Here is a 16,910-nt window from a genome sequence, read left to right as displayed (position 1 = left end):
GTCTCTTCCAGTCTTACTTTCCAAGACTCTGTGATGTCACTGACCTTACAATGGGATACTTCTTGAGTTCCTACAGCAGTGAAGCTGGCATAATAATATTTTCATTTCCCAGGTGTATCTCAATGAAGCTCAATGTAATATCATCAAGCCTTGATATTCAGAAAAATGTTAATTCTCTGAATGTCACTAGGTTGGCTTAAAAAAGGTAAGTTCCCAGTTCTCTGTGTTTGCCTTCTGAGTTCCAAACATGTCTAGTTGGCACAGTTGCATGGGAACCACGAGGACTAGAAAATTCCTCTTTTCCCTAACAGAATCTCCAGAGAGTACTCAAAATATAGCAGGAATTGCCACCACTGTTTGTGCATAAAGCAAAGCTTTTAAGATCACTCTGAGGTAGTAAAGAGGCATAGGTTATAGTACCCAACAACTCCCAAAGGACCTTGAGGGTTTGGGGCACATTAGACATTGTAGGGAGTAGGAGACAAGGAATTGGGTTGAGCGATCTGCAGAAATGGGACAGCTCTTCTCTGTGGGCTACACAACATTCGTAGAGCTCTGGAGAGGGACATCTTCCTGCCCTGGAGGCAACACCAGCAAGAGCTTTGTACCTTATTCTCAGCCCGACAAGTCACATCCAGACAGAAGTTGCATACTGGGAGTAGTGCTCTTGTCAGGATGTGTTTTCCTGCCCACCTTTAAGCAAATCTCTTTGTTCGTCTCCAGCCATGCTCCTTAGACAACTGCAGTGGAGTGGTCTGGTAGCCTACTCTCGTCAGCCATTCAGAAGTGTAGAATTGTGAAAGTGCAGTTAATCAATGAAAACACAGTAACTGCAAATGTACAGAAAGATGCCACCTCCATTTTGGAGGGAATCTTTGAGTGAAGTTCACTGGTGCAAGAAAGATCCATCTGTGAGAGACAGGAACTGAGAAAAGTCTACTTAAGTAGGATGGCGATGGTGAGTAAATAAACAAGCCACAAGCAAGAACAGTGGATGAAGGTGTCACTGGCTTTTCATTATCACTCTTCGGAAGCACCAGTTGGGATCAGGCTCCCCTGAACTCAGCTCTGCAGGCTGTCCTTGTCCTGATGAGTGTACAAGCTGAGAAATCAGATTCATGCTGACTTTTTAAAAAATGTGGACCTAATGAAATACCAGGTTCAAAGAATTTGCATTTCATGGAGTGAGGGGGTTTCCAACTCCCTTGCCGGACAACTTGCTGAATGCTGGCACCAAATTCTTCCTTTCTGCAGCACCAGTAATGGGAGTAAGCCCAGTCTGCTTCTGCCTTCTACAATATAATATTTGCATTTCTTGAGTGGCACCAGAATTTTTTTTCCTCATTATCAGCCCTTTTAACAACACTTCTGCTAGTTCTCCCTAATGGCTCCTAACTGTGCTAATAAGCATATTGTGTGCAATGTGGCATATCTGCCTTGGGATATTTTAGGGACATAGTAGACGAGGGGTAACAGACCAGCCAGTGTGAGTGTAATGTTTCGTGTTGCTAGCAATTTGTTCGTGTTAGAAGATATCTCATGTTAACCCAGCTTAAAAAAGTTGTCAGCCATGTAAATTCACTCATTTAGTTTAGCTTCAATCTTTGACGAAATTATGAGGACTGACTCTAATCATGAGGGCCCTGATTTCAAACCAGGGTGGTGGCATTCACTACATACAAACGTTCCTGACTTACCCTCCCAGAGAGGAGAGCTAAGCCCTTCAGAGCCTATTATAAAACCCAGTTTGATGGAATGGGCTGAAATAGCAAGATTGATAAATAACAGAAGATCAAGAGAACTGTACTTTTTAAAAAAAAAAAAAAAGAAAAAAAAAAGAAAAGAAAACACCATACCAAACTAACACAATTACTCTCTATGGTGAGTGAGAACAGTAAAAGGGCTGATAAAATGAATGTGTATGTTACTTATACTGTTAGACTTCAGGAAAAATGTTGATAAAAAGCTCCTCTCACAGGTTTGGACAACTCATAGGCGGCTCAGGCTGCACGAGGAGGCCCTGTGTGCTGACTCCAGAACAGAGGAGGAGGTCATCCTTGGGGCCACCAGGTGCTTGTAGGGGTAGGTTGCTTCCAAGACCCTCAACATAGTTTCCCAGCTTCCCAGTGACTAAGAGCAAGGCTGCATGCAGGGTATCAGTGCTTTCTATGACACATCAGAAATGCTGTTGATTTCAGAGAATCTGATAGACAATTCCTTCAAAAAGTACACAATATGCCCGGGGAATGGGCTAACAAATGGTTGATGGGAAGCAACACGGGAAAATGTGAAAATCCCCAGATCCCCAGATCCCACAGCTGGAGGTGTTTAGAGAAGACGCAGAGTGTACTAGCACTCTCCGGAGCTTTGGGATCCTAGTTGGCAGTAACTAGAGCAGAGCAAGGGAAGAGGAAAGCATGTTTCTACAAATGTTCAGCCAGTCGTGAAGCCTAATCTTTACCCTGTGTGCAACCTCTCATGCTCGCTGCAGTTAAATAGTAGAGCAAACTTGCACACACGCTGAAGGGGCAGTTCCCCCTTGGCAGCAGGGTATGTGCCATCACCTGCGTGCCACCTGAGCCCATGGCACCGGCCTCTCCTTTGCTGGTGGTTTGCACTGGCATACTCTACCCTGCAGCTGGGGGCAGGGGACAGGAATGTGCACACAGCTCAGCTGGCACGCAAGGATTTGTTCAGTCTCCATAGCCTTTAATTTGGAGTCAGAGTGTGCATGCACAGCATTGCACAGGAATGCCTGCCTCCTAAGCAGCTCCATGCTTACACAAGCCAGAAATCTCAGCAGGATTTAGGAACAGATCAGTCTCCCTGATCTATCAGCATCTCTGTAGAGTTGCCAGCTGAGAATGGGGCATAGTAGACCTCCAGTTCATTTCCAGCTGGCTAAAAAATCCTCTCAGATGGAAATGACTTTCATACCAAAATTAACCTGGGCTGGTTTCAGACCAATATCTTAAAGGCGTACAGATTTTCTACTACCCTTTGAATCATCCAGTCCCCCAACAGGGAACGTTAATGCCAGTGCAGCATCTGCTGTAGAATATTTATATTCAGGACTTCCTGTGTGAAGCTCTGGATGGATGTGATTACTGAATGTGCTGGAAAAAAGGACAGTTTACTGCCTGGCTTTTATTTCCAGCTATTTTGTATTTCTATGCAAGGAGCTTATATGCCATGTTGTAAACGGCTGGTTTTCTTGTATGATGTCTCTTTTTTTCCCTCATTCTCTTAATGGGCTTCTCACTAAAACTGACGTTTCAGCAGCATTCCCATTATTAGTTATGATGCCTGTAAATGGAGCTCTCAGTAGTGGGTGAAATTTAAATTGGGTTTGAAGAACATTCAAATAATTCAGTGCTTTACTTTCATTTGGTGGTTCAGTTTGCACAGTGTATGATTTAGTTATTCACATTTTAGTTACTATGTTGATGTTGTTTAGAAAAGACCTTGTTTTGCCTGGGACCCGACTAGAGCTCTCAGCCAGTCTAATGTTGTTTACTGTAGCTAGCATGAAACTAATGTTTTGTTCTCCGGGTTCCTGTTTGATGTTATAAGCCGAGTCACACTAGCTAGCGCAGGAATCATTTCCATTTTGCTTTATACTGCTCACATGAAGAATAGCTAGCAGTGGAAAAGGACCTATTCCTGAGCATAAATGTTAGGCATGCTCTGCTCTGTTGGGAGTTTGTAGTAGCATAGTACCTTGGATAGGGCTCTACTTTTCATTCCAAAGAGCTATCCTAAACTGCAGCGATTGATTTAAAACAGGATCTAAGACACTAAGCAATCCAAATCTGTGCAGGGGAAGGAATCTGCAAAGTTTATACCTTTCCCTTGGACGTCTTCAATCATCCTATGAAAAATCCTGACTGGAAAGTTTTCATAACTGAGGCTTATATGAGTCGTGGTAAATACCTCCCAGAAAAGAATAAGCTTAGCAGTAAATATTTGTCGGCATTGTCTGGAGGCACCAGAATTCTTAGGCTGTATTTCCAGATGTTGACAGTAATTCTGTGCATTTATTTCATCAGCTGCAGAATGAAGATATATATTATCATTATCCCAGGCCAACCTGGGAACCGTTCCACTCAGATGCTGGTTTTGTCAAACCAAGTCAGCTCCCACCAGTCCCACAGCTGCGCTACAGGTGTGCCAGGGCTTTGATCCGAGACCGTGCAAAGCTAAGCGAGATGCCACAGGCGTGGTGGCAACTGGAAGCTGCAGTAGGCTCCCTTCCTCTGACGGATCATGCGAGCAGGGTAGCTTCTCCTGGTGGGTGGGTGCCGTCACAACGTGATGTAGTGCCATCACGTCACTCGATGCCATCACAGCACGATGACGTTAAATCATCTTGCCGTGGAGCAATGCCAGTTTAGCGTGACGGAGCAGCATCTCAGGAGAGTGTCCAGTGACTTCCATAAACATGTTGATTTCCTCCTGCCATGTTCGCCTGTCACCTGGAAAGGGATGTTAGATTGTATATACCCTGCGATGTACATAAAGGAAGCATAGAAATAAAATAATCCAGTCCAAATGATGTGGTCAGGCAGCTAGGCATTCAGTTCCGTGTTCTTACCTGAACAAAAGCTTGAAATAGAAAATTTAAATACTGTGGGCATGATTACTCTTTCATGTATGTGTGCATAAGTCAGAATGAATTCCAATTAATTCAGCAATAGGTAAAGCATCTGTCTGTGAGACCAGAATCACACTCTTGAAATGCTGGTAAAAGGTACGTTTTAACCTTTACGTTAACACAAAGGATATCCCAAGCTATTAATAGGATGCATTTTATTTTTGCCCAATAGCCTAATTAAGAGCTAACTCATACCTGAGGAGAAAAAGAAGAAATCTGATTTACAGTATCTTATGTGATTAAATCACCAGGGAAGAGAAGGAAGGATTTGAGATGGGGGGTGGGGGGGGGTGGGGGGGTGGGAAATGACTTTAAAACTGTATCATTTTTGAAGAATGGAATCTCTTTCTTCTTACAACCCTTTTGCCCCTGTGTTCAACAGCTTAAAGAGGATTCACTGGCTTTTATTTATTTGCCTAAACTACTGATTTTTCATCTTGCAGGGTGGCTTCAAAATCCAATGTGAACTTTTTAAGGCACCTAATGATCCATTCTATTATCCCCCAGGACAACGCTAGTTCCAGCGATTTCATGGGGAACTGATTCGGAAAATACCCTTTTTCTCCCTCGCGGTCTCCTAGGCCCTTGAATCATGTTGATATCTGGATACCTCTTTTCTTTGCAACAGTATGGTGGTAGCCAGAGTCAGCAAACAACCCTGGAGCGAGGGTTGATTGGGGAAAACAGACGCACGCTGTATGTAGCCCAAACAATGCATCCATGGAACAGCTTTATTTCTATGCCAAAGACAAGAACTTATTGTCAGGTAGCTTTTAAAGCAGCACAGATGCACAGGATTCCTTGCCCTTCTATTTCAACATACAATGCTATCTTTTTTTTTCTTTTTTTTTTTTTAAGCCCTTGTTATTGATTTTCATTTTGCAATGAACATAGTTACAAACTTAGATGGACTTGAGAAACTGTGAGCCAATAGCAACAGAAAGTATCATGGGGCTTGTAAATAGAGTGCTCAGAAATATTGTTGTTGAACTAATAAAGAGGCAATTAGAACATAATAAAACATTGCAAACTTTGTTTGGCCATCAACTTTGGTCAGAACTTTAGCATGCATGAATCTTTGTGAGCAAATCATGCTATGTAAAGACAGTAATGTTTTTCATCTGTGCACCTCAGTACTGTAGAGGTGTCTAAACATTTTACTGACTGGAAAACTGTGGCACTACATAATCAAGGGATTTGCCTAAGGAAAGAGATAATTTCTGATATAATTAGGGCTAGAAATAAGGTCTCTTGATACTCTTAGTTTAACCATTAGACCTATTATTTCTCATAGCCTAATACAGAGAAAATAGCATGGCAGAATTGCTGCACCTTTTCTTCCTAAAACAACACTGCCAGAGCCCAATGCCCTTCTGCACCTATCTGGAGACTCTCTTCCAGTTCCTCCTCTGCAGGATCAAGGACAGAACAGAAACTGTGATCCCTCCTCTTTTTCAAATCCTTCTTTTCTCCCACTTATTGCATAAGAAGCAAAGGGAGTTCGGGCCAGTAGTACAGTGTGAAGGCAAAAATACAAAAATGGTTCTGACATCGCCACTCTGCTTTCCTGAACCCTAGGTTGGACAGGATATTGCTGGCCTGTTGCAGAAATGATTTGGCACATGGCACAGGCAGAGGGGCTGGATTCTACAAAAAAAGGTTGTCATCTGAACAGAAAACCTTGCAGCCTTCACTAAAATCCAAATTGTCAAGGATTATACAAAGCAGTTGGCTATCTCTGCAGGGAAGTGATGGGAGCCATTTTAGCAAGGTGGAAGACATCAAGCAAGAAAATAATTAGTTATCTAGAGGAAAGTAATAAATATATTGTCATTCAAATGTTTATCTGTTGTTCAAATTTTTTCACAGCCGTGACCTTTGCTTTCATCAGTAACTGTTACATAATTTTGCCTGTGTCCAGCAGGCGGGCACGCTGTGCACACACGGTGCTGCAGCACGGCTGAGCACGAAGGGGAAAGCGTGGCTGGGCTGCGTCCGCTTCTCCGTGCCTATCGCTTCTTGAGTGCCCTGCTTGCAGCGAGAGGGTGACACTGCAAGGTGGAACGTGTCTGGTGTCCAGGGCAGTGACTGGGATGGTTACATATGGAACACACTCACTGCTGCGTGTGGATAACCCGGATTCAGCTTTATCTTCTTGTGTTGCTTTTATGCCCCCCCCCGGCACCTTCCAGACATGGTGGGGCCTGACCCACTGCCATCCTCGCTGGTCTTCTATCTGCGGTTGACACTTCAGCCCTGCCAAGCACTTGCTACATTCAGCCCCTGGGCATGTATGAATCACAAACTACCTTGGCCATAATTCAGGGAACTGTGGCAGATGTCTGTCTTCTGGACAAATGCCACAGCCACCCACAGCTCATAGAGGAATTAACCTTGGGAGACGCATGCAGTTGCACTAGAGATGCCTGCAGTGCATCTCCTCCAGCTGTAGCAATGCCGAGTGTCTCCTTGGGAGAGCACACCTTCTGGGCAGTACCTCGGGGTCCTCCTTATTTAGTCCACGTTACAAGGGCTGCTTCGGGGGTGATGCGACCAGTTTTCAGTGCTCACCACGGAATATTAACATGTGGCATCATGACAATATGTTGTCGCTGCCTGGTGAGCTGCATGCACTGTGATTCACCGTCCTTTAGCTTGGAAGCGGGGTGCACTTTGCACACATCCTTCTCTCTTTGATTTTGCAACACTTGCTGTAGCTGCCTGCCTTTTCTGTAACGCTAACTGGGATGAACAGGCCAGAGATATTTTTCTGTCATTTTGGAATAGCCTGATCGGTAGTACTGAGAAGATCAAAATGACACAAGAAGACAGAGACTCTTGCTTTAAAGGAGCATTTCAGATGTGGGAACAGAGAGAAGTGAAGATATAACACTGGGGAGGAGAGAGAAAAAAGGAGAGAATTTGGCTTGGTAGAGCCAGGGAGACTGAGGGAAAAGAGCCGGGGGATTTGAGGGAAGACAGCACTGTCAACCCATCCTTGGATGAGGAGCTCAGTAGGGCAAGTAAGAAAGTGGAAGGAAAGGTGATTAATGTGAGGGAGGATACAGAAGGATAGGATACAGTTTTAGGGAAAAGAGAGGAAGGAAAAAAAAATCTTAGAACAGCAAAGAATTCACAAAGTGTATCTTATATCATAAAATCGGGAGGATTATACAGTTCTCACTTCTCCAGAATAAGTGGCTTGGTAGATTCATATCCTTCAAATACCAGGGCTGTAGGGGCCACCTGTACATGGCCAGGAAAGAGGGCAATGGTAAAATCAGATGCCAACGGTACGAAAATATGTAGGGTGAGGATGAAAGGAAGTCTTGTAGGTAGGGAACAGCTGTGCAGAAACCATCGTCTTAACACTGTAGAGAACCACAAAGACAACTATTTGGGAATGCAAAGACTCTGGTTTGTAAACCCAGAAAGAGAGGCATGTCCTGATTTAGGGCTACTGCAGTTCTGCCTTGATGCTTACCACTTCCACCTCGAGGGGAAAAAACAAGTGCCAGAATGATTTAAAGACAGAATATCAACCCACACTGCTGCAGGCCTGCTTTCCACATTTTCTTGCTTTTATAGTTTTAGCTCTTGTTCCAAGAGAAGGACTTCTGTGCATGTGTGTGTGTGTGTTTCCTTCCAAAATTGGCATGTGAAACTAATGACTGAAATTTTGCTGCAATTTTCAGAAGCTCCTGAAGCTTAATAGCCCTCTCACCCCACCCCACACTCCCCATCAAAAATGCAGCACTTTGTAGGGAAAATTTGCTTGTGTAACTCGATTTTTTAATGCCACTTTTCTTTCTGACATTTGTATTATAGCCAAAGGCAGAAGGTGGAAGACAATCTAAAATATGAGGCACACCCCTATGGAATTGGAAGGCCTTCCTTCAGCCCCCTGCTGTGCTACAAACGTCTAGTTTGATGTTAGGAAAACCACTCTGTGTGCCCCCTATCTCAGTTTCCTAACGGTAACGTGGGAATTACACTTCTTGTTTCGGAAGTGGTGGGAAGATAAATCTGTTAAAGACTGTGAGATGCTCAAATGCTGTGATGTGGAGATGAATGTTAGACAAATATACAAACAGAAGGCCTCAGAGATCCCTTTCCATGGATTTTACTCAGTTCCTTGACGAACAAGTATCCCATTTGTAACCCCAGGAGGTGACACACAAGTCCTGATTTTTGGGTGGGCTTTAAACCGTTGTGGAAGTTTAAGATCAAGGCTACAGCATGACAGCAACAGAATTTTACTTCAAAGGCAAAGAAGCACAAAACGGTGCCAATGTCTTTATTTGAAAAACTCCCAGAGACGTTTCTAAGACAGATTTTCTGTAAAATCTGTTGCATTCACAACTACAGAATGTTATGATCTAGCACAAAAGTTTTTATAGCTACTCAAATACAATAAAGGAATCCCAGGCTCAGGCCTATAAGCCCTCTTACAGAAGAGCACCAATTATGATATTTCCTACATATAATTCCTTCAAATCAGCAGCTATTTCTATATCAATTGGGCATTTAAAAATTATGCAGGAATGTTGATAATGCTGTTCCGGGTGTGGTAATGCCTGTTTGATTCATGGATTGTTATTTTTTGCCCTATAATCAAAACCCAATTAAAATACTGTTTTGGGGAAGAATTGTGAGCCACATGGATGGATTTCAAATAATTCCCAGTCACGTGTTAAAGGGCTTATTGATTAATATTTTTTAACATGCTTTATTCTGTCTCCCAGCTATGTAGCAGAGCGCTCTTTGCTGTTTTACAAACTGTAACTTACAATGATGGTCGTTATTATTCATAGATTCATAGAATTTACGATTGTAAAGGACGATTAGATGATCTAATCCCACCTCCTGCTTAGCACAGGCCAGACATTTCATCCAGTTACTCCTCTGTTGAGCCCAGTAAGTTGGGTTTGATGAAACTGGATCTTCTGGAGAGACATCTTTTCTTGACATGAAGAATTCAAAAGGCAAATAATTCCTGGATAGTTCTTCCAATATTTAAACATCCTTATTGTTAGAAAACCTCAGTCCTGCAGCTTGTTTCTAATTTGAATTTTCTGGCTTTAAACTCCAGCCATTGGTTCTTGTAATATGTCTTTTTCCACTAGATTAAGAAGCCCTTTAAAAACTGCTGTGTTCTCATGATAAAGGTACTTATATGATCCAATCAAATCACCGTTAGGTCATCTTATGAATTTAATAATTAGAAAAATCTATTTATTTTATAGAAGCACTTAGAGACCCCAGTCACAGAGCAAGGCCCTGAGGAACTGACAGCATTTAGAGCTTGGTTTTTAGGAAACTCACGTTCACTTACCTTCTCTGTCATGGATTTCCAGAGTGTCCTTGGGCACGTCACTCTGCTCCTCGGGTTCTGGGCTGCTCACCTATAGCATGCGAATACCAAGATTTCCTCTACAGCATATATATATTTACAACTGCCAAGTGCTGGGGGAACAATGTTAGTCACTGCACTGCGCACAGTAGAAGCACTTAACAAGACGGCAATCCTTAATCATTGTCTAACTAACCGAAAAAAATACCATCTGCATGTTAGATATGGGTCGAGGTTGAGTGTCTCCTGTACTGAGCTCTAAAACAAGTGCTGATTACTGTTGTGAAGTAACCGTGTTTTAAATTAAAGCAACAGTGAGGCATGACTACATTAGGTAACTGATTGCAATGCTGTGTGACTCGATCTAGTGCTGACCTCAGCTGTTTCTCCCTCACATCGTGCAGAAATGTTGTTCGGATCCCAAAGTTAAATGATTCAGTGGCAGATGACTTGGGTTTGAACTGAAATGACCGACCAAATGCTCCCCTACTTTTTTTCACACCACATCTGCACCTGGAGCACAGGTACGGATAAAAGCTGGAGGAAAACACGGTCTTCAGCTGTCCCAGCTGGAATAGTTTTTCTCTGATCCCCATACTGCTTCTTTTCCATCCGTGGTGGTATCCTCAGGACTCCTCTTTGCTTTTACTTGCAGATTCTTACTCGTTTCTGCTCAGAAACTCTACAGCCCCCTGGGATGCTGTTTACTTCCATCAATGTGTATTTCCATGACTTGTGGTAAGGGCAACAGTTACTTATGTTTTTATCAACATTAAGTGCCTTCTTTTCTCCTCTTTCTGAAACACTAATATCTGGCACCATGCAAACCCATGCATTAGCTGAGTAGTTCAGGTTCAAGAACCCTGAATGAGAAGAATGAACCTCTAAAGTCAGGATGTGTATTAGCTATTATCTGTTGCTCACTCTTAATTACCCATTCCTGCTATTTGTCTCCCTTTAATGGTATGTCAACCAACATTTTCCAGCCTCTCACTCAGCAGCTGATTTGCCAGGAATGTAGGTACAGGCACACGTTTGCCATGGTGGGCAGAATTGTGCTGGCAGTTACACAAGTGTGGACCTGGGCTAACTCCATGAAAATGCTTCAGGTTTCAACTGATACAGTTGTCTGCTCGACTGCCTTCAACGTACCAAGCTGGGTGCTTGTGCCAAACTGCCTGAAGTTGAAGCCTGTGTGCGGGGACACTGAATCACCTTCATGGGAGGGTCCTGCGCAGAGCCGTGCTACCCCGAGGTGTGCCGTCATCTGCCCTGCAGGTGCCCACCAGAAGTACGCAAGTGGCATCATTTCACTGTAAATTACCGAGGGGGGGAAATGAATAGCTACCTGCTCGCTGCCTCATTCCTCTCATTCACTCTGCACAAAGGGGATGTGCTCTCTGAGGACGGTGTGGATGACCCTCCCTTCTCACACAGGTCCTGCATGAAAGCGCAGCCAGGGGAGGTCCGGGGCCTCTCCACGCTTGGTTTACCTGAAAGAGTAAGGAAAGAGACGTGCCCATGCAGCGGTTACTGAGTGCAAAGACTCACATTTTTCCTGTGAAAGAATCAGTCAGGGTAGAGTTAAACTCACATCTCTCTAGCATTCACCTGCATTTGCAAATAAATCAGCCATAAGAACAACTTAGACAGCCTCCACCTACCTGGCTTCTCCACTAAAAGACGTGGGAGAACGGCAGTGGTGCTGCCTGTTTTTCTGCAACTTCTGTCAGCATTTCAGGTATCACACTGAATTTCACAGGATCCTGTACAGATTACAGTGCTTTCATTGCAACTTTAGGCTGATTCACATTTGCTCTGGGAGCCTACACTGGCTTAAAACCAGCTCCAGAGGTGATGGGTCAGGGCGAATGAAGCCCACGTGGCAGCCGCAGGCCCGGTTTGCGTGCCTCGGTGTTGCTTGGGGCTGCAGCTTGGACAGGGCTTCAAAGAAGCTGCAGCGCAGCAGCACAAGCTGCAGAAAATGTGAAGGATAATGTAGCAAGGCTGTTTTTCCTGTCATTCACTACAGGGCGGAAGATAACTCCACTGATCCGCTCCCTCCGTTCTAGGGCAATGTTGATTTTGAAGGTTGTTGGCATAAGGTGTTTATAATACGTAGAGTTCTATGCGGGTCCTGGATGTTCCTCTCTTGGGTGCACAGCTTGGAAAATAAATTTACAGCATTTTTCCAGGTGGTAGTAAAAGGAGCCCCCTGATAAATTCATACACATTTGTGCCCTGAGAAATGGGCCGTGGTTGTGAGGTGACAGGGTTAATGCAGCCGCATGCAGGTGTAAACCAACACCTCTTCCTGCTGTGTCCTGGCTAACTCCATCATTCCACCTTTACATTTAGGACTGTTTTCAAGCAGCTTGCTACTACCCAGCCTACGTGGTTATGGACTGCAGAGATCACAGCAACAAGTACAAAGTAGTAAAAAGCATTTGAAATAACAGCAAAAAACAACTGCAAGAAAACTAAAACAAAATGTCCATCTCAGCAGTGCAGGACAGTTTTTTTTTGTTTGTTTGTTTTGTTTTCTTAAGGGACATTTCAGGCGAGGCTTTCCTGTTAATAACCCCATGCAGCAACATTTGAAAGTAAATACTTGTCATCTAGAGGTCTGTTCCTACTGTAAGACTGCAAGGTCAGATTTTGCTCTGAAGGATACTGATATCTGGATTACAACAAAACAATTGTGAGGATTTTGGAGAGCCACATCCCAGAGAAATAAATCACCCACGCAGTTCAGAATGTGCCAGATTACCATGCCTGTGATTGAGAGTTGCTCTGTACACATGCCGTTTAAGCACAGCAGGCTGGAGCACCCAGCACCGGGGCTGCTGCGTGCATGCGATGCATTTGCAGTCATAGAGCAGCCAACTGCCGAATGGCAGGCATTTGGAAAAGCAGCTGATAGCCATGGCAATACAAGCTGTGTCCCTGGGCTTTTCCTGCAGGACAAAGGATCAGATTGCATTGTGCAGAAAATCCCATTTTATAAAGGGTGGTCTGGCAATTGCTGTGCTGCCTCGTAGACCTTGGGTATCCCGTTAGAACAGGAACCTGAAATCTGGACCCTGTGGGCCCATACCTTGAATTAAATTTTATCTTTTGGACAGATAGTAACTCAGGTCATCTGGGAAAGAAAATACCAGTGCGACAGACAACAGAATTTATTTTTCAAAAGTTTGGAAATCCAAATTCTGTGTGATGAAGAGCATTTACTGCTGCTAACTCTGTCAGCTATGGACAAACTGTTTACCATATTGTTGCTCTGTTTCCCATGTATACACTAGAGATCACCTTACCCCTGCTGAAACATACTTGGAGATTGTATATTGGACATTCTGGTAACCGTGATTTCAACTGTAATGACCCACACAAGCCATGTTTCAGCTACATGTGGCTGTTGCAGTAGAAATATAGGATGCAAAAACATGCCATGTCCTGAAGGGCGTGCAAAGAATAGCCATAGCCTGCACACGGTGCAGGAGCTGGAGAGGGAATACCAAAGCATTTGCTAATATTTTATTGAAGCATTAAGTTACTGTGCGCATCCATCTCTGTGTTGAACACGTCAGGTCAGTGTCTGACTTTTTTGGAAGTTCAGTTTTCTGGATTCAAGCGTGGGTTTTACTGTCGGCTTCCAACACAACTTGGGAAAACGATAGTGTTTCTCTACCTCATTAAAAAAGAATTGGCTCTGTGAACCAGCTCGAGCTGGAGTCATTGCATCAGGTCCTCCCCGTTTCCATTTTTGTACTGGCGCTGCTCGCTGCATGGCATTTGTAGCATGTCTGGATGTGGCCACATGTGTTTCGGCAGCACTCCCGGTGCTTCCTGGATACTGGGAAGCCGAGCCTGCGTCTGTCACTGCAAAACGTTTCTTTTGCCCCTCTGAGAGAAGGGATGGAGGCAATCCCACCCACCAGCAGAAATTAAACCAGGGCACGGAGCCCTTCGGAGAGGCAACTTCTCCCCATCAGGATGCTGCCCCCTTGCCAAACCCGAAGGCTTCTGAACGCCTGCCGGGACACAACCTGCAGGACCGAGCAGCCTTCGGGGCGGCAGCCTCCGGGGCATCACCCAGCCCCGGCGAGGCCGAGCAGCCTCGGGCTTCGCCGACCCGGAGGCAGCCCGCCGCCCGCCGCCCGGCCCCCGGGGGCTGCCCCCGGCGGAGCGGGGCTCCCTCCCACACGGGCCCGCCCGGGGCTCCCGGTACCGGCGGCGGCCCGGGGGCTGCGGGAGCGGGCCCGGGGCTTGAGGGAGGGCCCGGGGGGGGCGGGGGGGGGGTGTTCGGGGGGGGACGCGGCGCAGGCGCTCTGGCGGCGGGGCCGGAGCGGGGCGGGGCGGCGGCGGGGCCGTGCGGTGCCGGGCCGGGCCGCCCGCCTATTTGAGGGAAAGTAGCGGGGCGCGGGCGCTCAGTGCCGGCCGCCGCCGAGAGGCAGCGGGCGAGCGGCCGCCGGTCGGTGCCCGCCTCCGTCCCTCCCTCCCCTCCTCCTCCTCCCCCCGTCCCTCCTCCTCCTCCTCTTTCCTCCTCCTCCTCCTCCTCCTCCCTCCCCCCCCGCCCCCCCCCCCCCCCCCCCCGGAGCACCGCCGCGCTCGCCGCACGGGTGGCGGCGGCGGGGGGAGCCGCCCCGCGGGGCCGCCTCTGCCCCTTCCCCTTCCCCGCCGCGCTTTTCATGGCAACATGGCGATGGCGGCTCCGACCGGCAGCGCGGCGCCCGGCGCCCCGGCGCTCTGCGGCCACCTGGCCCTGCTGCTGCTCCTCGCCGCCCCCGCCGCGCACGGCTACAGCTTCCCGCAGCAGCACACGTAAGTGCCGCCCCCGGGACCCCCGGCCCGGAGCCGCGCGGGGGCCGCCCCGGGGCCCTGCCGACGGGGAGCGGGGCCGCCCCGCTGCGGGACCGGCTCGGCGCTGCCCGGCTCGGCTCGGCCCCGGGCTCCCAAAGTTGCCGGGGAGCGCAAACTTCCCCGCCGGGCCGCTGTTGCGGCGTGGGGTGTGTGTGTGTAGGGGGTGGGGGGAGCCGGCCGCCGGCCTCAGGCCGTTGGCAGCCCGGCGGAGTGCCGGCCGGGAGAGCCGGGGGGCGGCCGCGCCGTGCCCGCGGTGCCCCGGCCGGAGCCGCGGCCCCTGCCCCTGCCCCTCGCCGCCGCGGGGATCGGCCGGCGGGGAGGCGGCGGCGCCGGGGCGAGGGGCGGCGGGCTGGGAGCCGCTGCGGGGAGGCTATAAATAGCTTTGGGGAGAAAAGGAGCCTTTGGGAAGTCGGTCCGCTGCCGCCTCGCAGCCGGCGCTGAGCCCGGAGCCCCGTGCCCCCGCCGCGCGTCCGGGCGGGATCTCGGCGAGGTGCGTTCCGGGAGGCTGTCAGCCCCGTTACGAAATGCCGCTTGTTGACCCAAAACTGGGGGGGGGGGACAAACCACGCAGCCGATTGCGAGTGAAGGCTGACACTGTGTCCTTACAGGCTGCGTTTCTGAAGGTGGAGGAAGATTTCAATGACATGGAGTTAATCATAGCGGTGTCGCCCTTAACTTCGTGCTGCCCCAGTGGGTAGTTGCTGCTTTGTGTCACAATTTTCTCGTCAGTTTTGATTTGCTTGAGAATAGAAATGTTATGCGTGCGTATGTCATAAAAAGTGTTTTCCAGAGCCTTTTAGATGAACGTCTTTCGTCGCAAAGTGCGTCTCTACAGGCATGTATTGAGGCCTTCTGAAAAGAAGGCTTATCAGCAGAAGAACCGGCGTTGTTTATCCGGGAGGGCTGTAGCTTACCGTGTTAGTATCTGGCTTCACGGAAGGCATGGTTGTTGGCGCTCCTTTCTTCAGAAATAGCTCCCCTTCGATCGGATTCTTTCTGAATTCTTTTGGGTCTCATATCCGTATTTCTAAATATCTTTGACCTTTGAGAGCTGATGGGGTCCCTTTTCTTGCTGTCAGGTAAATACAGAAATTCTTCAGAATAAGACCCTGAGAAATGTCTACCTACAGGGGGAGAGAAGGGAAGGGGACGTGCCAGTGCTCTGCCAAGTACCACAGCCTTACAGCCCGATCCAGTGTCTCTCATACGAATAATCCTTACTTCTAAGAGAATTCCTATAGAAGTAGAAGGGATTATGTATGTGATGAAGCACAGATGAAGTTGGTGGGATGCTTTTAATATTTCAGCAGCTTTCTCAGGGGTTGTAAGCTGTTGCTTTTTCCTCTTGAATTCTGAGTGCAGAATCATATTGCGGAATAAATCTCTTCTGGGTACCAGTTTACAAAGCAGAAATGTGTTGTGTGTTTTTTTTTCTAAGTGCAGAAAGTTTTTTTTAAAGAAGGTTCTTGTGCCAGGAGAGACATCCTTAGGAGACGTGTAATTTGTAAATAATGCATTGGCCTTCCCCTCACCCAGACTGATTATTATCTGTATTGTTCTAATAAACTGTGCCAGCTTTATAGCCAAAGCAGTTTTATTTCAGATAATTTGGTGGGGCTTACTAGGAAAAGATGTTGTGCTCTCTGGTATCAGTGGTGCTGTCCAAACGGGCCTGGTCCTGTACTAAGAGAGGCGAGATGCGTGAAAACCAAACTTGGTGGCGAAGATGTGCTGTTGGTAGCTTCTTGCAAACGGGAAGGAAAGGTCCTAAAAAGGCCACAAATTTTGCGTGTACCTTCGGTGGGAAGCGATGCTGACGGACTGCGTGCGGAGAAGAGGCACAGAAGGGACGTGAGACCTCAGCTTGACCTGGTATCTTCTTGCTTGCTTTATTCTCCTTGTGACCTGCTTTGTGAACCCAGAAAAAAGAAGAGTCACGAATGGATATTTGATGATGATGCACAATTGCTGGGCAGTAGGTTAATGCCTGTAACATGTGGGCTGAGATGCCTTGCGCGCTGTGCCCTAGGGCTTCAGTGATTG

At 47.1% G+C, this 16,910-nt stretch overlaps 1 protein-coding gene and 1 long non-coding RNA gene across 5 annotated transcripts in view; one reads left to right on the top strand and one right to left on the bottom strand.

Moving 5' to 3' along the window:
* Positions 1 to 3,933: 3,933 nt before the first annotated feature.
* LOC310880253 lies at positions 3,934 to 14,272 on the bottom strand. Its single transcript, XR_014571572.1, has 4 exons — positions 11,672 to 14,272; positions 11,356 to 11,500; positions 9,990 to 10,059; positions 3,934 to 4,475 (listed from the first exon to the last, which is right to left on the bottom strand). It is a non-coding gene; the product is annotated as an uncharacterized lncRNA (long non-coding RNA).
* Positions 14,273 to 14,600: 328 nt separating this feature from the next.
* CACNA2D2 (calcium voltage-gated channel auxiliary subunit alpha2delta 2) overlaps positions 14,601 to 16,910 on the top strand; it is a 193,692-nt gene continuing 191,382 nt past the window's right edge. For all 4 annotated transcript variants that reach the window (XM_083795830.1, XM_083795828.1, XM_083795829.1 and 1 more), the window contains exon 1: positions 14,601 to 14,828. In XM_083795830.1, coding sequence (XP_083651956.1) covers positions 14,704 to 14,828 — 125 coding nt within the window. In that variant the 5' untranslated portion in view covers positions 14,601 to 14,703. The remainder of the gene's footprint in view (positions 14,829 to 16,910) is intronic.

Source organism: Anser anser, assembly GCF_964211835.1.
Source record: "Anser anser genome assembly, chromosome: 12".
Classification (NCBI taxonomy): Eukaryota; Metazoa; Chordata; class Aves; order Anseriformes; family Anatidae; genus Anser; species Anser anser.
This window is presented reverse-complemented; position numbering and strand designations above follow the sequence as displayed.